At 43.4% G+C, this 17,961-nt stretch overlaps 1 protein-coding gene across 2 annotated transcripts in view; it reads left to right on the top strand.

The window, feature by feature from the left end:
• The window catches only part of LOC129859195 (GTP-binding protein Rheb-like), a 40,125-nt gene extending 22,164 nt beyond the window's left edge, over nt 1-17,961 (top strand). For both annotated transcript variants that reach the window (XM_055928647.1, XM_055928646.1), the window contains 6 exons: nt 4,059-4,126; nt 4,479-4,561; nt 11,543-11,599; nt 11,702-11,749; nt 16,800-16,881; nt 17,388-17,961. In XM_055928647.1, the coding sequence (XP_055784622.1) occupies nt 4,059-4,126; nt 4,479-4,561; nt 11,543-11,599; nt 11,702-11,749; nt 16,800-16,881; nt 17,388-17,480 (431 nt within the window). In that variant the 3' untranslated portion in view covers nt 17,481-17,961. The remainder of the gene's footprint in view (nt 1-4,058; nt 4,127-4,478; nt 4,562-11,542; nt 11,600-11,701; nt 11,750-16,799; nt 16,882-17,387) is intronic.

Genomic DNA, 17,961 nt, shown 5'->3' with positions numbered 1-17,961 from the left:
GCCAAGAGAGGGCCGCCCACCAAAACTCACGGACCAGTTAAGGAGGGCATTAATCAAAGAGGCAACAAAGAGACCAAAGATAACCCTGAAGGAGCTGCAAAGCTCCACAGCGGAGATTGGAGTATCTGTCCATAGAACCACTTTAAGCCGTACACTCCACAGAGCTGGGCTTTACGGAAGAGTGACCAGAAAAAAGCCATTGCTGAAAGAAAAAAATAAGAAAACACGTTTGGTGTTTGCCAAAGACATGTGGGAGACTCCCCAAACATATGGAAGAAGGTACTTGGTCAGATGAGACTAAAATTGAGATTTTTGGACATCAAGGAAAATGCTATGTCTGGCGCAAACCCAACACCTCTCATCACCCCGAGAGAAACCATCCCCACAGTGAAGCATGGTGGTGGCAGCATCATGCTGTGGGGATGTGTTTCATCGGCAGGGACAGGGAAACTGGTCAGAATTGAAGGAATGATTGATGCCGCTAAATACAGGGAATTTCTTGAGAGAAACCTGTTTCAGTCTTCCAGAGATTTGAGACTGGAAAGGAGGTTCACCTTCCAGCAGGACAATGACCCAAAGAATACTGCTAAAGCAACACTCGAGTGGTTTAAGGGGAAACATTTAAATGTCTTGGAATGGCCTAGTCAAAGCCCAGACCTCAGTCCAATTGAGAATCTGTGGTATGACTTAAAGATTGCTGAACACCAGCGGAACCCATCCGACTTGAAAGAGCTGGAGAAGTTTTGCCTTGAAGAATGGGCAAAAATCCCAGTGGCTAGATGTGCCAAGCTTATAGAGACGTATCCCAAGAGACTTGCAGCTGTAATTGTTGCAAAAGGTGTCGCTACATAGTATTGTCTTTGGGGGGGTGAATAATTATGCACGCTCAAGTGTTCTGTTTTTTTGTCTTATTTTTTGTTTGTTTCACAAGAAAAAATATTTTGCATCTTCAATGTGGTAGGCATGTTGTGTAAATCAAACGATACAAACCCCCCCAAAAAATCTATTTTAATTCCAGGTTGTAAGGCAATAAAATAGGAAAAATGCCAAGGGTGGTGAATACTTTCGCAAGCCACTGTATATGTAAAGACAAGATTAAATCAAGAATAGTCTGATGGGTGACAATATTATCCTATCACTTGAATTATATATTATCACTTGTGAATGACGCCCAGCATTAGAAACAATGCATTTTTTTGCGACTTGTTCGAATCATAGTCGCACAGCTCACAAAGCCCATAGGCCTATATGTTTTAATAAGGTTTGTATCACAACTAAAGTGGCCAAATAACTTCTTAAAATTAAGCACATGAATCTGCTTTACAAGAGGTGTAGAGCCTAACTGGCATATATAAGCAGCGTGTGAGTTTCAAATTTGAGGGAGAGCGTTTTCACCATAAAAATGCACCTTTATAATAAAAGCGTTACATGCATAATTACATTTGTGGTCACTTTTGATAATGGAACATTCACGCTTATAGCCTACTACCATGTGCACATTGCTGTGCTTATAATGTGAAGAAATATCCAAATAGTTTATCAACATTTTAAGCTAAATGTTCTGATCTGTTGCGTCAGCCACATTGCTTAAAAAAGTGTTTTTGATGCCAGTTGTTGTATTAATTTGGGATCTATCGCATCCCACAACTGTCCCAGACTATGTTTGGAATATTTATTTCTTGCACAGAATAGGTCGACTTTTGTACTATGGGGGATAGTAGATTGACATAGGCTAGTGCTTTTGCTGTTTGTGAGACCTACTCATCTTGTTGGCTGACGAAAAGTAAATGTGGACAGTTCATCCAATAACTTCAATATGCACCTCGGAATTGGATGAGGACACGCACAGTTGTGTCCCCGATGTGTCTGTCTTAACGTGTAGCCTGTGAGGAAAATCACGATCACTTGACGGAGAGGGGTGTGAGTGAGAGACACTTCGGATTGCACAGCACACTCAGGGAGAAGGACACAATGCAGAACTCCGGGGCGCTAAAGGCATGGATTATTTTAGGGTGCATTGTAAATGAGAGACTATTGGAGTGTGAACAGCCTGCGCAAAAAACAAAGCAGAGATCTTGCCTTTCAATCGACTTATTACAATTCATCATTAGAGTCGCATCATGCAGCCTTACAATGTATTAAAAATCAAAACATATAGCCCAATGTTTGAAGAACAACTAAAGTTACATTTATAACTCTAAATTAAGCATATAGGAGTACCTATTTCTTTGTTAACCGCTCAACACAGAATAGCCGCATGTGCGCATTCCCTCAAATCGTTTGGAGAAAATATTTATATTTTATTCAGCTTTGTTCAATTGTATTCTTCATACTATAAAATAATGCCACGGAATTAAAAGCAAATCTTGTCTGTTAAATGAACTAGTGTAGCCCATATCCATTTGGCATAGCCAGATAGGGACCTAACTCTCACGACTTCCGCCGAAGTTGTTCCCTCCTTGTTCGGACGGTGTTCGGTGGTCGATGTCACCAACCTTCTAGCCATCACTGATCCATTTTTCACTTTCCATTGGTTTTGTCTTGTCTTCCATCACACCTGGTCAATCCCATCAATTACATGTTGTGTATTTAACCTTCTGTTCCCCCTCATGTCCTTGTCGGTGATTGTTTATTGTAAGTGTATGTGTACGTCTGTACTGGTGTGCGTCGGGTTATGTTACCCATTGATTTTTATTATTTTGTTTTCCGGTGGGTTTTTTTGTAAATAAACTGCGCCGTTGGAAACAGTTATTTCTCTCCTGCGTCTGACTTCTCTGCCGCCAGTTAAACACCCTTACACTAACATAAGGACAACTCAGAGTATGCTATTCTGTTCTTCTGAAATAGACTACATTTTCTTCATATCATCCTTCTTTAGACCTGTCTAAAATAAATAACGGATTTATTGTGAAGGTTTAGGATTTATTAGACTTTTTAAAATGGCTTGTAGGCTATGTGTGGAATCCAGGAGATGCTAAATGTGTTTATGTTAATTAACGGTCAATTACAGTGAGACCGACAGTTATTTGCTTGACAATCACCAGCTGATGAAATTTCGTGACCGTCACAGCCCTAGATCATGATACACGTTTTTGGTATGGTATTGCTCTCTTTGTTAGCACGGAGAACACAATTGATTGTATGGTACAGTAGCTTCACAAAGTCCTAGGTTACATTTGTGTATGTGTGTGTGTGTACCTGCCTACTGTATCTACAGTGCCTAAGGCTCGGGAAGCTTCCATCCATGCAGCCCCCGGTGAAGGGAGCGTTCAGTTATTTTTAGCCAGCCAGGGCTTATTTTTTTCTGAATGAAAAGCTTGATCTGCCTCTGCTGCATTCTCTAAGCCCAGGAACGCAGAACGATTACCATAATAAATTGTGCTACAAACATGATTCTACTATACTACAGTAGCGATGTGGATTTGGCTGGCTTTCCTGCTGTGTGTGTGTGTGTGTGTGTGTGTGTGTGTGTGTGTGTGTGTGTCGTGCTTAAATAAGCCACTGCAGCAAACCCCCTCAGTTAATTTGAGGCCCCAGCCCACCTGCCACACAAACACACACACTCACAGCTCCACTGTCACCCAGAGTAACAGCCCAATCAGAATCTGTCTCAGTCCCAGTCCTGCCTATTCTAGTCGATTACATACATCACTTTCCTGTGTTCTGACATCTCAGCGCCACATGAAATGTTGCCCCACTTGTCCCTCTCTCTGCTTCACTAACTGACTTGTGGTGAGCTCACTCAAAGCGACGTAGAGAAATGGCATCCTTAATTGTGATGAAGGAGGTGTTCTTTGTTGCTAATTGTCTGCTAATTCTAGCTCAATCTCAAACATGAGTGATGTCCTAATATATGGTTGTCTGGCATGAGTACCAAAGAGTCATTCTATATCCCAACCGAGTTGTAATGTAAATGTGTGTAAGATCATGATAATGAATGAGCTACTGTGCTCTAGGCTATGTTTTTCACAGGTTCTTGACAGGACTGTAGATGGGTAGAATGATTTAGGAACTCCCAAGTGCAGTAACTTTAGTTATCTACCTTTCTCTTTCCTCAGCATTTACAAAGATGATCACAGTGAATGGTCAGGAGTACCTCCTGCAGTTGGTGGACACAGCCGGACAGGTGAGTCCTTCTTACCAGTAGAGAGATCACTCGCATGTCAGAATGTTGTGGTCAGACTGCCGGTGGGCCACTACATTATGTGATCTCTAATGTAAATAGCAGAAAATATATTTTTAATACCAGGTGTAGATTAGATTTCCTAATTTTTACCTAGGTTGAAGATTACAAGGTTAAGACAACGGGGTTGCTAGTTAGCGACGGCGCTAGTAGTTAGCAACGGCGCTGGTCCCATGAATTTGTTTATTTTCGAACGCTTCCGCATGGAATTATTACACTGTCTTGTATTTTTTACCTCAATTTTTACTATCATAGAACATCTACGTTTATCTTTGTGATGTTCCACTCTCGGCAGGATGAATACTCCATTTTCCCACAGACCTACTCCATAGACATCAACGGCTACATTTTGGTGTATTCTGTCAATTCGAATAAAAGGTAGGTAGCTCCGCTCGCCCTCTCCGTCCTTCACACTGCTGCTAAAGCATTGTTACTGCAAAATGAACCCATGTGGATTCATCCCTGAGAGATCTAGCCGCTCAAGGTTTCTCTGAATCTATCTAGTATTTCTCTCTCTAGTAAAAGGCATGAATACACCATTGACGCTATTATTGATCTGTGCATTATATGTCTGTCTGTATGCTATTCTATAGAACAGGGCTCCTGTATGTTGTAGTACAGAAAAGGTATTCATGCGTAGCTAAAATGAATGTGGTGTGGATGTGAATCAGAGATGGTCATTTCTAGCTGTGTGTTTGCGCATGCAGGCGTGTGTGTGCTAACGTGCCTCCATATCAGCTGGAGATTTAAATAAAATGACATCTATCTCTCTCTCCTCTCTCTTAACCACACCATTTATTCTCTCTTCCTCTTTATTCTCACTCCATCCATCACACAATTACTCCCTTGTTCCTTTTCTCTCCCTCTCTCACTCTTTCCCCCTCTCTCTGTTAATATGAGAATGAAAAAGTGGAAAAGTTCTCCTGGACGCAGCAGTAGAAATTTGATCGGATTTGGTCAGATTTAAAGGGGAATAACGGCAAATTTTGAAAATGTGTCCTAGTTCCTAACTCCTGGACTGTCTTATCAGTGTGCACCTTTCTCACTTGGGGAGGGCGAGGTAGAGCGAGAGCTGCAGGAGCACAAGCTACTTCACAGGGTTATACAGCCCCCCCACTCACTGTAGTTCTAAATAGAACTTTGTGGAATAACTCAAATCTACAAATAATCTCAACGTTCTGTCACAGCAAAAATACTACATTCAGGAAGTCCAATCGATTGTGAGATGTGGCATGCACATTATATGTGATCAATTTGGGTCGCGGGTTCACAATATGACAGTTTCTGAGATCTCTACCAAGCTAGGAGGAAAGGAGCCAACCTAATCCCTCCTCCCACTTTTTTACATTGCAACCTCATTGGACATAATTTCACGTGCCAATCAACATCATCCCTCTCTGACTGTAGGCTACATCCCTCGTTGCATGGCGGGATCAGATCATTACGGCAAAATATACAGTATCTACTAAAATGAGAGGGAAAGACTAGGGAGTGTGCAACATAATGTGAATTTCATAGGATGACACATATGGGTTCTAAGGCAAATGTATGCAAGTGTGTAGTTAGATTGTAACTTTCCTACAGTAGCCAGCTGACAGCAAACATATCGTTGTGAAATAATTTCCTTTGCAGATATAATAGACAGCCTAGACACTGATGCGTGCATCTATTGAAATGTGATATATGCTCACTGTCAAAGTATTATTAACCTACATTTACATGTTCAAATCTGTAGAAGAATGACAATCATTTACTAAATTATACAGGGGACTTCATTTTCAAACGAAGGCCAAATTGCCTTCCTCTAGCATGCAAGAGAATGTTATAATGTAGGCAGAATTTGATCAAATGGAAAAGTATTCTTATAGCCTATGTTTGCATCAAATACCCTACTCCTTGAAAAAGTAATGTATTGAATATATATAGCATACGTGATGAATTATGATCACTGCAATCAACAGCTGCAGTGTTGCTCATTGGATTACCCCATACCATGGAACAGACTATGTGAAAGTTTATAAAGACAAAAGGCGGTGTCACGCCCTGGCCTTATTATTCTTTGTTTTCTTTATTATTTTAGTTAGGTCAGGGTGTGACATGGGGAATGTTTATGTTTTGTTGGTGTTGGGTGTTTATTTGGTAAAGGGGTTATGGGGTGTAATATATGGTTTTGTGTTGAGTGTAGATGTCTAGCGTTGTCTATGTTGGTGAGTTATCTAGAAGAGTCTATGGTTACCTGAATGAGTTCCCAATTAGAGACAGCTGATTTCGGTTGTCTCTGATTGGGAGCCTTATTTAGGGTAGCCATAGGCTCTCATTGGTTGTGGGTAATTGTCTATGTAAGAACGTTAGTAGCCTGTATGTTTGTGCACAACGTTTGTAGCTTCACGGTCGTTTTGTTATTTTGTTGTTTTGTTAAAGTGTTTTTGTGTCGTGTTCATCTTCGTGTTAAAATAAAAGAAGATGGCATATTTTCCAACTGCTGCATTTTGGTCCGTTAATCCGCCACACGATCGTGACAGAATTACCCACCATAGGACCAAGCGGCATGGAAGGCGGCAACAGGACCTAACCACAAAGGATTTCTGGACATGGGAGGAGATACTGGATGGTAAGGGGCCTTGGGATCAACCTGGAGAATATCGCCTCCCTCGTGAAGAGCTGGAGGCAGCGAAAGCCGAGAGGAGGCGATATGAGGAGGCAGCACGGAGACAAGGCTGGAAGCCCGTGAGTACAACCCAAAAATTTCTTGGGGGGGGCCTTAAAGGGAGTGTGGCGAAGTCAGGTAGGAAACCTGCGCCTACTCCCTGTACTTACCGTGGAGAGCGAGAGTACGGGCAGACACCGTGTTACGCAGTAGAGCGCACGGTGTCTCCTGTACGCGTGCATAGCCCGGTTCGATACATTGCAGCTCCACGGATCGGCCGGGCTAGACTGAGCGTTGAGCCATATGTCATGAAGCCGGCCCAACGTATCTGGTCACCAGTGCGTCTCCTCGGGCCGGCATACATGGCACCAGCCTTACGCATGGTGTCCCCGGTTCGCCTACATAGGCCGGTGCGGGTTATTCCACCTCCCCGCACTGGTCAGGCGACGGGGAGCATAGAACCAGGTAAGGTTGGGCAGGCTCGGCGTTCAAGGGAGCCAGTACGCCTGCACGGTCCGGTATTTCCGGCGCCACCTCCCCGCCCCAATCCAGTACCACCAGTGCCTCCTCCGCGCACTAGCTATATGGTGCGTGTCTCCAGCCCTTTACCACCAGTGTCTAAACCACGCACCAAGCCTCCTGTGTGTCCCCAGAGTCCTGTGCGTCCTGTTGCTGCTCCCCGCACTAGCCCTGAGATGCGTGTCCCCAGCCCGGTGCCACCAGTCCCGGCACCACGCACCAGGCCTACAGTGCGCCTCAGCCGGCAGGAGTCTGCCGTCTGCACTGCAATGACTGAACTGCCCGTCTGCCAAGCGCCATCTGAGCCATCCGTCTCCCCAGCGCCATCTGAGCCATCCGTCTCCCCAGCGCCATCTGAGTCATCCGTCTGCAATGAGCCTGCAAAGCCGCCCGTCTGCCATGAGCCTGCAAAGCCGCCCGTCTGCCATGAGCCCACAGAGCCGTCCGCCAGACAGGAGCCGCTAGAGCCGCCAGCCAGACAGGAGCCGCTAGAGCCGCCAGCCAGACAGGATCTGCCAGAGCCGCCAACCAGACAGGATCTGCCAGAGCCGCCAACCAGACAGGATCTGCCAGAGCCGCCAACCAGACAGGAGCAGCCAGATCAGTCAGCCAGCCATGAGCAGCCAGATCCGTCAGCTAGCCATGAGCAGCCAGATCCGTCAGCCAGCCATGAGCAGCCAGATCCGTCAGCTAGCCATGAGCAGCCAGATCCGTCAGCTAGCCATGAGCAGCCAGATCCGTCAGCTAGCCATGAGCAGCCAGATCCGTCAGCTAGCCATGAGCAGCCAGATCCGTCAGCTAGCCATGAGCAGCCAGATCCGTCAGCTAGCCATGAGCAGCCAGATCCGTCAGCCAGCCATGAGCAGCCAGATCCGTCAGCTAGCCATGAGCAGCCAGATCCGTCAGCTAGCCATGAGCAGCCAGATCCGTCAGCTAGCCATGAGCAGCCAGATCCGTCAGCTAGCCATGAGCAGCCAGATCCGTCAGCTAGCCATGAGCAGCCAGATCCGTCAGCTAGCCATGAGCAGCCAGATCCGTCAGCTAGCCATGAGCAGCCAGATCCGTCAGCCAGCCATGAGCAGCCAGATCCGTCAGCCAGCCATGAGCAGCCAGATCCGTCAGCCAGCCATGAGCAGCCAGATCCGTCAGCAAGCCATGAGCAGCCAGATCAGTTAGCCAGCCATGAGCAGCCAGATCTGTCAGCCAGCCATGGGCCGTCCCTCAGTCCGGAGCTGCAGTCCCTCAGTCCGGAGCTGCAGTCCCTCAGTCCGGAGCTGCCATTCCTCAGTCCGGAGCTGCCCCTTACCCTGGAGCTGCCCCTTACCCTGGTGCTGCCCCTTACCCTGTTGCTGCCCCTTACCCTGGTGCTGCCCCTTACCCTGGTGCTGCCTCTTACCCTGGTACTGCCCCTTACCCTGGTACTGCCCCTGATCCTGGTACTGCCCCTTACCCTGGTACTGGCCCTTAATCCGGAACTCCCCCTTAATGCAATGGGATTAATGTGGAGGGGGGTCGTTTGGAGGAGGCCTAGGAGGTGGTTAGGTACTGTGGTGACGTGGGGACTACGACCAGAGCCGGAGCCGCCACCGTGGAGGGGAGCCCACCCAGACCCTCCCCTAGACTGTGTATGGTGCGCCCGGAGTTCGCGCCTCAAGGGGGGGGTTATGTCACGCCCTGGCCTTATTATTCTTTGTTTTCTTTATTATTTTAGTTAGGTCAGGGTGTGACATGGGGAATGTTTATGTTTTGTTGGTGTTGGGTGTTTATTTGGTAAAGGGGTTATGGGGTGTAATATATGGTTTTGTGTTGAGTGTAGATGTCTAGCGTTGTCTATGTTGGTGAGTTATCTAGAAGAGTCTATGGTTACCTGAATGAGTTCCCAATTAGAGACAGCTGATTTCGGTTGTCTCTGATTGGGAGCCTTATTTAGGGTAGCCATAGGCTCTCATTGGTTGTGGGTAATTGTCTATGTAAGAACGTTAGTAGCCTGTATGTTTGTGCACAACGTTTGTAGCTTCACGGTCGTTTTGTTATTTTGTTGTTTTGTTAAAGTGTTTTTGTGTCGTGTTCATCTTCGTGTTAAAATAAAAGAAGATGGCATATTTTCCAACTGCTGCATTTTGGTCCGTTAATCCGCCACACGATCGTGACAGGCGGACACATGGAATTATTTTAATTGGATGGATGGTTGATATGACAAAGGTAGGCGGATATTCTTATCTGAAATGTGGGTGAAACTTTGCTTCAGTATACAGTACATTCAGAAAGTATTCAAGACCCCTTTACTTTTTCCACATTTTGTTACGTTACAGACATATTCTAAAATTGATTACATTGTTTTTTTCCTCATCAATTTACACACAATACCCCATAATGACAAAGCAAAACAGGTTTCTAGACATTTTTGCAAATGTATTAAAAATACAAACAGAAATACCACATTTACATAAGTATTCAGACCCTTTACTCAGTACTTTGTTTAAGCACCTTTGTCAGCGATTACAACCATTGAGTCATTCTTCTTGGGTATGACACTACAAGCTTGGCACCCCTGTATTTGGGGAGTTTCTCCCATTCTTCTCTGCAGATCCTCTCAAGCTCTGTCAGGTTGGGTGGGGAACATCGCTGCACAGCTATTTTCAGGTCCCTCCAGAGATGTTCGTTCAAGTCCGGGCTCTGGCTGGGCCACTCAAGGACATTCAGAGACTTGTCCCGAAGCGACTCCTGCGGTGCCTTGGCTGTGTGCTTAGGGTCGCTCTCCTGTTGGAAAATATATATAAATATATTTTAGAATAAGGCTGTAAGGTAACAAAATGTGGAAAAAGGGAAGGGGTGTGAATACTTTCCGAATGCACTGTACATTTCTCCAGCTCGTTAGATGTGTTTCGTGCACGGGACTTGAACCAGGATGAACTCCCACCTTGTAAAAGCCTTGTAGCCTATTACGCAATATATATATTCCAAAATTCTTTGCTTGGCAGAGATCTCAGAAAAAGTACAGCTGTGAACCCGCGACCCACATTTATCACATCAAATGTATATGCTATATCTCACAATCGATTGGACTTCCCGACTGTTGTATTTTAGCTGTGACAGAATGTTTATATTTTTTGTAGATTTGCGTTATTCCACAAAGTTCTATCAGTGAGTGGGGGGGCTGTATAACCCTGTAACTTAGCTCTTGCGCTAGCTTGACCTCGCTATCCCTGAGCGAATCAGAGTTGTTTAGGAACATAGACACTTTCGAAATGTCCCGTTATTCCCCTTTAAATATAGAAGCGCATCAAAGCTGCACTTTCTCTCCTGTAATGCCTCCAGACTTCAGACATCTTAAATGACAACAGGATTCATACTGTGTCAAACTCTTTGTCCTGTGTAAGACCATCATACTGTAGTCTAGGCTAGAGAGTGTGTTTAATCCTAAATCCCCCTGGGTCCTATGGTAGTTGCCATGGGAGCGGGCCTAGGGAGACTTTCCCTGGAGAAAGCTGTTCCTAACCACATCCCATCACGTCTCTTTACTTTCCACTGGCCAGTTAATGCTGTCAAGTTGACTTAATGTCTCCATTGATTTATGCATTTCTACTGACCAGCCCGGGGCTCGACATTCATTATTTAAATTGCGTCTCAAACCATGCATCAGGCCTGTCTGTATTATATACAGTAGGCCTCTACATTACAACCTATGGCACAGATGAAACAACCTTTCTCGACTGGATGTCGGCAAGGCAACTAACAAGCAATGGAAAATGCACATTGTTAAGTACAGCAGCATTGGTGGTTCTTCTCGGGAAAGATTTGATTTGCTTAGTAGCCTATCATACAGATTCAAGCAATGGGTCAACCGCAACCGTCTTTGTTAGGCAATGTTCGTTAATGTACTCATCACACACACACACACACACACACACGGAGCGGCCGGGATAGGAGAATGCAGCCATGTGACATGGGTTATTGTCTACGTCGGACCATGCTAAATTTGTCAATGTCAAGCTTTTCTCCCATAAAGGATTCATTTAAGTTCAAGTGAGAGTCTTCTAACTATTTACCTTTGGAAGATTTCTTTAGAGAATTGATTGTTGTGTTGATACTCGTCTTTTCTACAGTACACTAGGACTTTGTTGAATGTTTTCACTTGTTACTTTGGCTGTTAATAAAGGTTTGAATTACCTTTTTTTCGTTTTCTGCTGCAGTTTTGAAGTAATAAAAGTTATCCACGAAAAATTATTGGATATGGTTGGTAAAGTACAGTAAGTACCTTATTCTCCTGTCTGGAAACATTTCAATCTGAATATCTAGTGTTTCACTTCCTGATTAATATGACTAACAGGACTTCCTTTTGTCTTCTGCAGAGTACCCATCATGTTGGTCGGAAACAAGAAAGATCTACACATGGAACGGTACTGTATGCCACACACACACACACCGATAGTCTTCCCAGAGGAACCAGACAGTTTATTCCATTTTCAGCTTTAAATTAGATTTAACTGGGATTTAATGTTCTTGCGGTCCGTCGTTATGTTTGTACGAGACCGTGGAGACCTGTTCAAAAACATTTAGTTCACAGACAGGACCAAATGGAGAGAAAGTATATTGCTTCAACAGAGGGTGGGGGGCTGGAATAAACCTTTAGGACTTGATCTGCTGGAGCTTTATAGGCCTTGTCATAAAATCCCCACATCTTGCCATCGTTGGCAGGGAGGGAAAAATGTATTTCCCTGGCTGTCCTGTCTCTTTTAGACTAGACTACTGGCCTGTTTAGACCTTGATGCTAGGCTGGGAAACTGGTCCAGTCTGCTCTCAGCTGTCTTTGGCTCTGACTCTGTTTTAAAGACTGCAGGGTCAGGTCGGTCTGCTCTGTGTTTGGGTCAGAGTGACGTTAGTTATACCTATTTCAGACAGAATTTACGGTATAAAAAAGAATAAATCGGGCAATGTTTATATCACCCCATTTTTACCGGCATCCTGTTGTGCAGCCAGCACTGGTGACGGGTGGGAGTAGGGGTGTGTAGATTTGGTTGAGCGTCTTGCTACGCCATGCAAATTAACTCAATAGGGGGGTTCTACTAAGCTATATGGAATTGTTTTAAGATGGTCATACCAAGGATCATTTAACTATTTGATTTAGAATTTTAGGACCCGTTTTAGGTATTTAAAATAAAAGGTAACACTTTACTTGACACCCAGCGTCATAACACGTTATGACCCGGCCATAACCATGTCATAATATGTCATAACAGCAGACGTAACTTGTCAGAACCTGTTATAATATGATCATAACACTGTCATGACACATATATATTTTTACCTGTTGTGACATATATTGTGTTATTGTATAGCTGGTTATGACACCTACATAGGAGTGTAAAAATCGACAAAACCTACCACAGTAGTTATTTTATGGCTGGTTATGACACCTACATAAGGGTGTCAAAACCTACCACAGTAGTTATTTTATGGCTGGTTATGACACCTACATAAGGGTGACAAAACCTACCACAGTTGTTATTTTATGGCTGGTTATGACACCTACCTAAGGGTGACAAAACCTACCACAGTTGTTATTTTATGGCTGGTTATGACACCTACATAAGGGTGACAAAACCTACCACAGTTGTTATTTTATGGCTGGTTATGACACCTACATAAGGGTGACAAAACCTACCACAGTTGTTATTTTATGGCTGGTTATGACACCTACATAAGGGTGACAAAACCTACCACAGTTGTTATTTTATGGCTGGTTATGACACCTACATAAGGGTGACAAAACCTACCACAGTTGTTATTTTATGGCTGGTTATGACACCTACATAAGGGTGACAAAACCTACCACACAAGGCAAAACATTCCATTACATCATAGCATGCGACTCAACAGTATGTTAATGTTATATATAAAAAAATATATGTTTTTTTTAATTGACCATATTAAATTATAATTGTAAATGATCGATGTCATTGATGTCAGACATGCAACTACATACCCCAATGCTCTGTTGCTGATGACTGGGATGAATGTAGGAGCAGATTTCAGGAGCAGGACAAGACACTCTCTTTGTGACTGATGACTGACATAAGGGCATGTATGTGACAGGCCTATCTGGCTTAAATGATCATGATGGTCATAATGCTTCTTGACAATGACATAAAGTGTATTTTTGTTGTCCAAATAAAGTGACACAGGATGGTCATAATGCTTCATGAGTTATTTAAAATATGATGAAAAAAACACAACTGTAAATAATTCATTACAACAACAACGGATTTAAGAAACAAACTTTCCAACGAAAGGAAACTTCTTGGCAGGGAAAAAAAGAATTTGAATAAATGTGGGTTTTGACACTGTTATGTAGGTGTCATAACCAGACATAAAATAACGCTATATATATATATATATATATTCACCTTTATTTAACCAGGTAGGCCAATTTACAACTGCGACCTGGCCAAGATAAAGCAAAGCAGTGCGATACAAACAACAACACAGAGTTACACATGGAATAAACAAACATACAGTCAATAACACAATAGAAAAAAAGTATATATACAGTGTGTGCAAATGAGGTAAGATAAGGGAGGTAAGGCAATAAATAGGGGTTCAAAGGAGCAAAAATAAATAACGGTATGGGGATGAGGTAGTTGGATGGGCTATTTACAGATGGGCTATGTACAGTGATCTGTGAGCTGCTCTGACAGCTTGTGCTTAAAGTTAGTGAGGGAGATATGAGTCTTCAGCTTCAGTGATTTTTACAATTCATTCCAGTTAATGTGTTAATATATGTAGTAAATAATATGGGTCATGACAGTGTTATGACCATATTATGGCAGGCTATGACAAGTTATATAAGCTGTTATGCCATTATGACATGGTAATGAACGTGTCATTATGTGTTATTACACTGGGCATCAAGTAAAGTGTTACACCCCCCCCCCCCCCCCCCCCCCCAAAATTAAAACAATTATTTGATGAAACATTGAATTTGGCCTTACTGCTATTAGCCCATAGAAACACATTGAATAATAGATGTATACATGGAAAAACAGATGGTCAAAAACAAATCAAAAGGAAGTTTGTTTTTAAGTGGCTGTCCTAAATCTGAGAGATATAAAAAAGATCAGGAAATTATTATTTCATTTTTTTATCCATGTAAAAAAAAAAATATGTCGGGCACTAAACTACATCCATATGTACTTCCACTATGTTCAGACTTGTGAGGCTTGTGGGTGTCCTAGAGCAACACCCGACATGTACTGTACGTGTTCGTTAGAGTCTCATCTTTCCATAGATTGGTCATAGTTTCTAGGCCAAACCGTTCGGATGCTACAGATGTTTTTGTGAGAAGACTGGTTTTCAGGATGTCTCATAGTCAGGCAAACACCGCTTTTGCTCAGCCAACTTCCCGCGCAGATGCAGACACAGCCCATGCAAAAAAAAAATATATAGCTTAAACAGACAGATTTTATTGGGGATTTTTTGATGATTATGTTAATTAGATGTCCTCGCGGGTGTGGACACAGACTCTAGGGGGTTAAACGGACAAGACAAACTTACATTCCCCTGCCCTGATCACATTCAACACAAATATATCACTACAGACTCTGGTTCGATTCCAGGCTGTATCACAACCGGCTGTGATTGGGAGTCCCATGGGGCAGTGCGCAATTGGCCCAGCATTGTCCAGGGTAGGCCGTCATTGTAAATAAGAATTTGTTCTTAACTGACTTGCCTAGTTAAATAAAGGTTACATTTTTTTTTTTAAATACAAATGTAAATATGTTATACTAAGATTGTAGTGGAATATAACAGAATAAAATATAAATATTTTTCCCAAACAATTTGAGTGTCTGAGGAATGTGTGGAACCGCTGTTATTCTTCAAAAAGTGGTATTTTTAAACAGAGACCATGTCCTTATTTTTTTTGGATTGTTTGCTTTAGAAACCTTAGAGTCTGATCTTTCCGACCTTGTATAGAGATCTACTTTCTGAACTGGATGAACCTCTGTAGGATGATTTGAGAAAGTCCGTTTTTAGGTTAAAAAAAATCATCCAGATTGTTGTTTTTTCAGCTTGTTAGATATCATGCACATTGTTAGCTTGCTAACTGACATGATCCACTTCCCCTGTGTGTGTCATTTCTTACCAGGCCTGTACAGTGCACTCTGCTTGCTCAACACACTTCTGAAAATGGGTCACTCACTCATAGCTCTCCCTCGTTCCTCCTCCCTCCTTTTTTTTCATCCATCCTTCCTCCTGCCTCCTCTATCATTCCCAGAATAAACAGGACATGTAGCACAGCCAGCTCATAGTGGGAAGTAGTGACAGCTACTCTGACATCCCTTCCACACACACACATACACATGCACACATCAACCCACGCATGCACACACTCTGGCCCCATTATGATGATGTGCACGCTGTAAGGAGTGTTGAAGGGATTCATATGCTTCTCAGTGTGGAGTGAGTACAAACACAGACACACAGGAGCATAGTAGCCCTGGGGCCAGCTGGAATTCTATTAGCCAATTAAAGTAATCAAGGCATTACTGATCACTTCCCCTTTCTCTCTCTCTCTCTTTCCCTTTCTCTTTCTCTCTCAATTTTTTTCCAATGTATCTCTTTCTCTGTCTCTCCTAATGACTTCTCCATAGTAAAGCATACCTCCCAAACTATCATTCTACCCTGAAATAGACTAGAGACTAGATATATACAATGTAATATATATTGTATTGTTTACTGCTAAACAGTACAGTATATCGCCCTTTATCTTCTAACTGCATTATCTTATTTGTGTGTGTGTGTGTGTGTGTGTGTGTGTGTGTGTGTGTGTGTGTGTGTGTGTGTGGACAGATCTCATTAAACAAGGGCTGGGAAAGGCTTGCGCCGGGGCGAAGTGAGGAACCGGCTGAACCTTTGGATGAATCAATAACTCCAGGCTATTAAATCCCAGGAGTGAATGTTAGGGATGCAGAGTGCTGTAGTACAGTTACACCAGTCAGCAGATACGCCACTAGGCTATAAAGCCTATAGATTTTGGCTCGGCTGAAAAAGACTCATGCGATGCAGTTAGAATCCGTCAGGGGGGGTGGTGTCTTAGCATCGCAATAGTATCTAATCTGATCCCAGGTCTGTTTGGGCTGCGACCGTAGGAATTGACTATACAGGACAAACCAATCTTGGATCAGGCTAGTGTAAAAAGACTTGGAGGAGAGATGGTGTAGTGAATGCCTGGGACAGTATAGGGAGAGTGACCCCAGATCAGTTTCTCCATTAGCTCCTTACCCTCCTATAGCTAATGCTCCCACATGTGGTTATAGACTGTTGTTACATGCAAATGGTGTTCACTGTGATATTGGGTTCCCCTCAGTACAACCAGGAACTGTGGGTATAGGCTGTTCTGCTGTTACAAACTAATTGTAGACAATGTGATATGTTTTTCCCTCTCCTCAGTGTAATCAGTTGTGAAGAAGGCAAAGCGCTGGCTGACTCATGGAACGCAGCATTCATGGAGTCCTCCGCTAAAGAGAACCAGGTGATGATGATGATGACACCAGCCACTCCCAGATAGATATATAGTTTGGCCAACTCTGTTTTGACATCTAGTATTGTAATGGGTGCCATCTTGGCACAGAATGTTCCAAGGCAATTACAGTCTAGTTTGAATTTAAATTGGAAGAGTAATCTAAAGGAAGGAACATTTGGTGCCAACATGGCCTGGACGCATCAATGCATCATTCAACAGAATTGTTGCTATTTCCCTATTGTACCACAAGAGGCATGTTAGACCCATTGATCAATGCTACTGTGTTGATGATATCAAAATAGTGTTTGTATCAAATATTCCTCTCGTCATGTAGAATGTTTGGATTTCCTACTTTCTTTCTATCCTCCTATCCTACATAACAATTAATATGTCACGTTGGTTTACACTAGATTGTAGCATTTGCAAGCACAGAGCAGACAAAACACCCATCTGCACAGCCCTGTTATTGTGATATGATTTCCTCCCTCTGATTTCCTGTTTTCTGGGTGAGTCAGACAGCGGTGGAGGTGTTCAAGAGGACCATCCTGGAGGCGGAGAAGATGGAGGGGGGAGCCCCCCAGGGCAGGACATCCTGCTCCCTGATGTAACCCTCCTTCCCCGGCCCCCCAGGCCCTCAAACACCGTCCCCAACCACAGCACTGGACACTGGGAAATCCCTCTACTTGAAGTGGCTAACTACCTGTTTTCCTCCCTCGAGAAACATCTGTCTTTTTTCTTTTTCTTTTCTAAAGTCATTTTTTCATTTCCAGAAGGACAGACGAAGACTTCGACATTAAGAGTAACAATCGATCCCAGCTTAGGGTACACCCGTCTTGCTCCCCCCGACTTCCCCTTTTTCTGAGAAACCAAACGTGGTGAAATATCTAGCCTTACTACTCCTCATTTAAAGCCTGTAATCTCTTTTCTACCTGACCTCCCTGCCCCTCGCTTCCCCTTGAAAAGTTTGTATATTGTATTTCTTAAAATGTTATTATTATGGCCACTACAGTTGGCCAGCATTCATTTGCTAGTCTAGTGAATGTTGATTCTGTTTTTTGATTGTAATCATTAAATCAGCATATTGTTTCA

This window comes from Salvelinus fontinalis, chromosome 7 (assembly GCF_029448725.1).
Source record: "Salvelinus fontinalis isolate EN_2023a chromosome 7, ASM2944872v1, whole genome shotgun sequence".
Lineage (NCBI taxonomy): Eukaryota > Metazoa > Chordata > Actinopteri > Salmoniformes > Salmonidae > Salvelinus > Salvelinus fontinalis.
The sequence above is the reverse complement of the archived record's forward strand: the minus strand, read 5'-3'. Positions and strand labels throughout refer to the sequence as shown.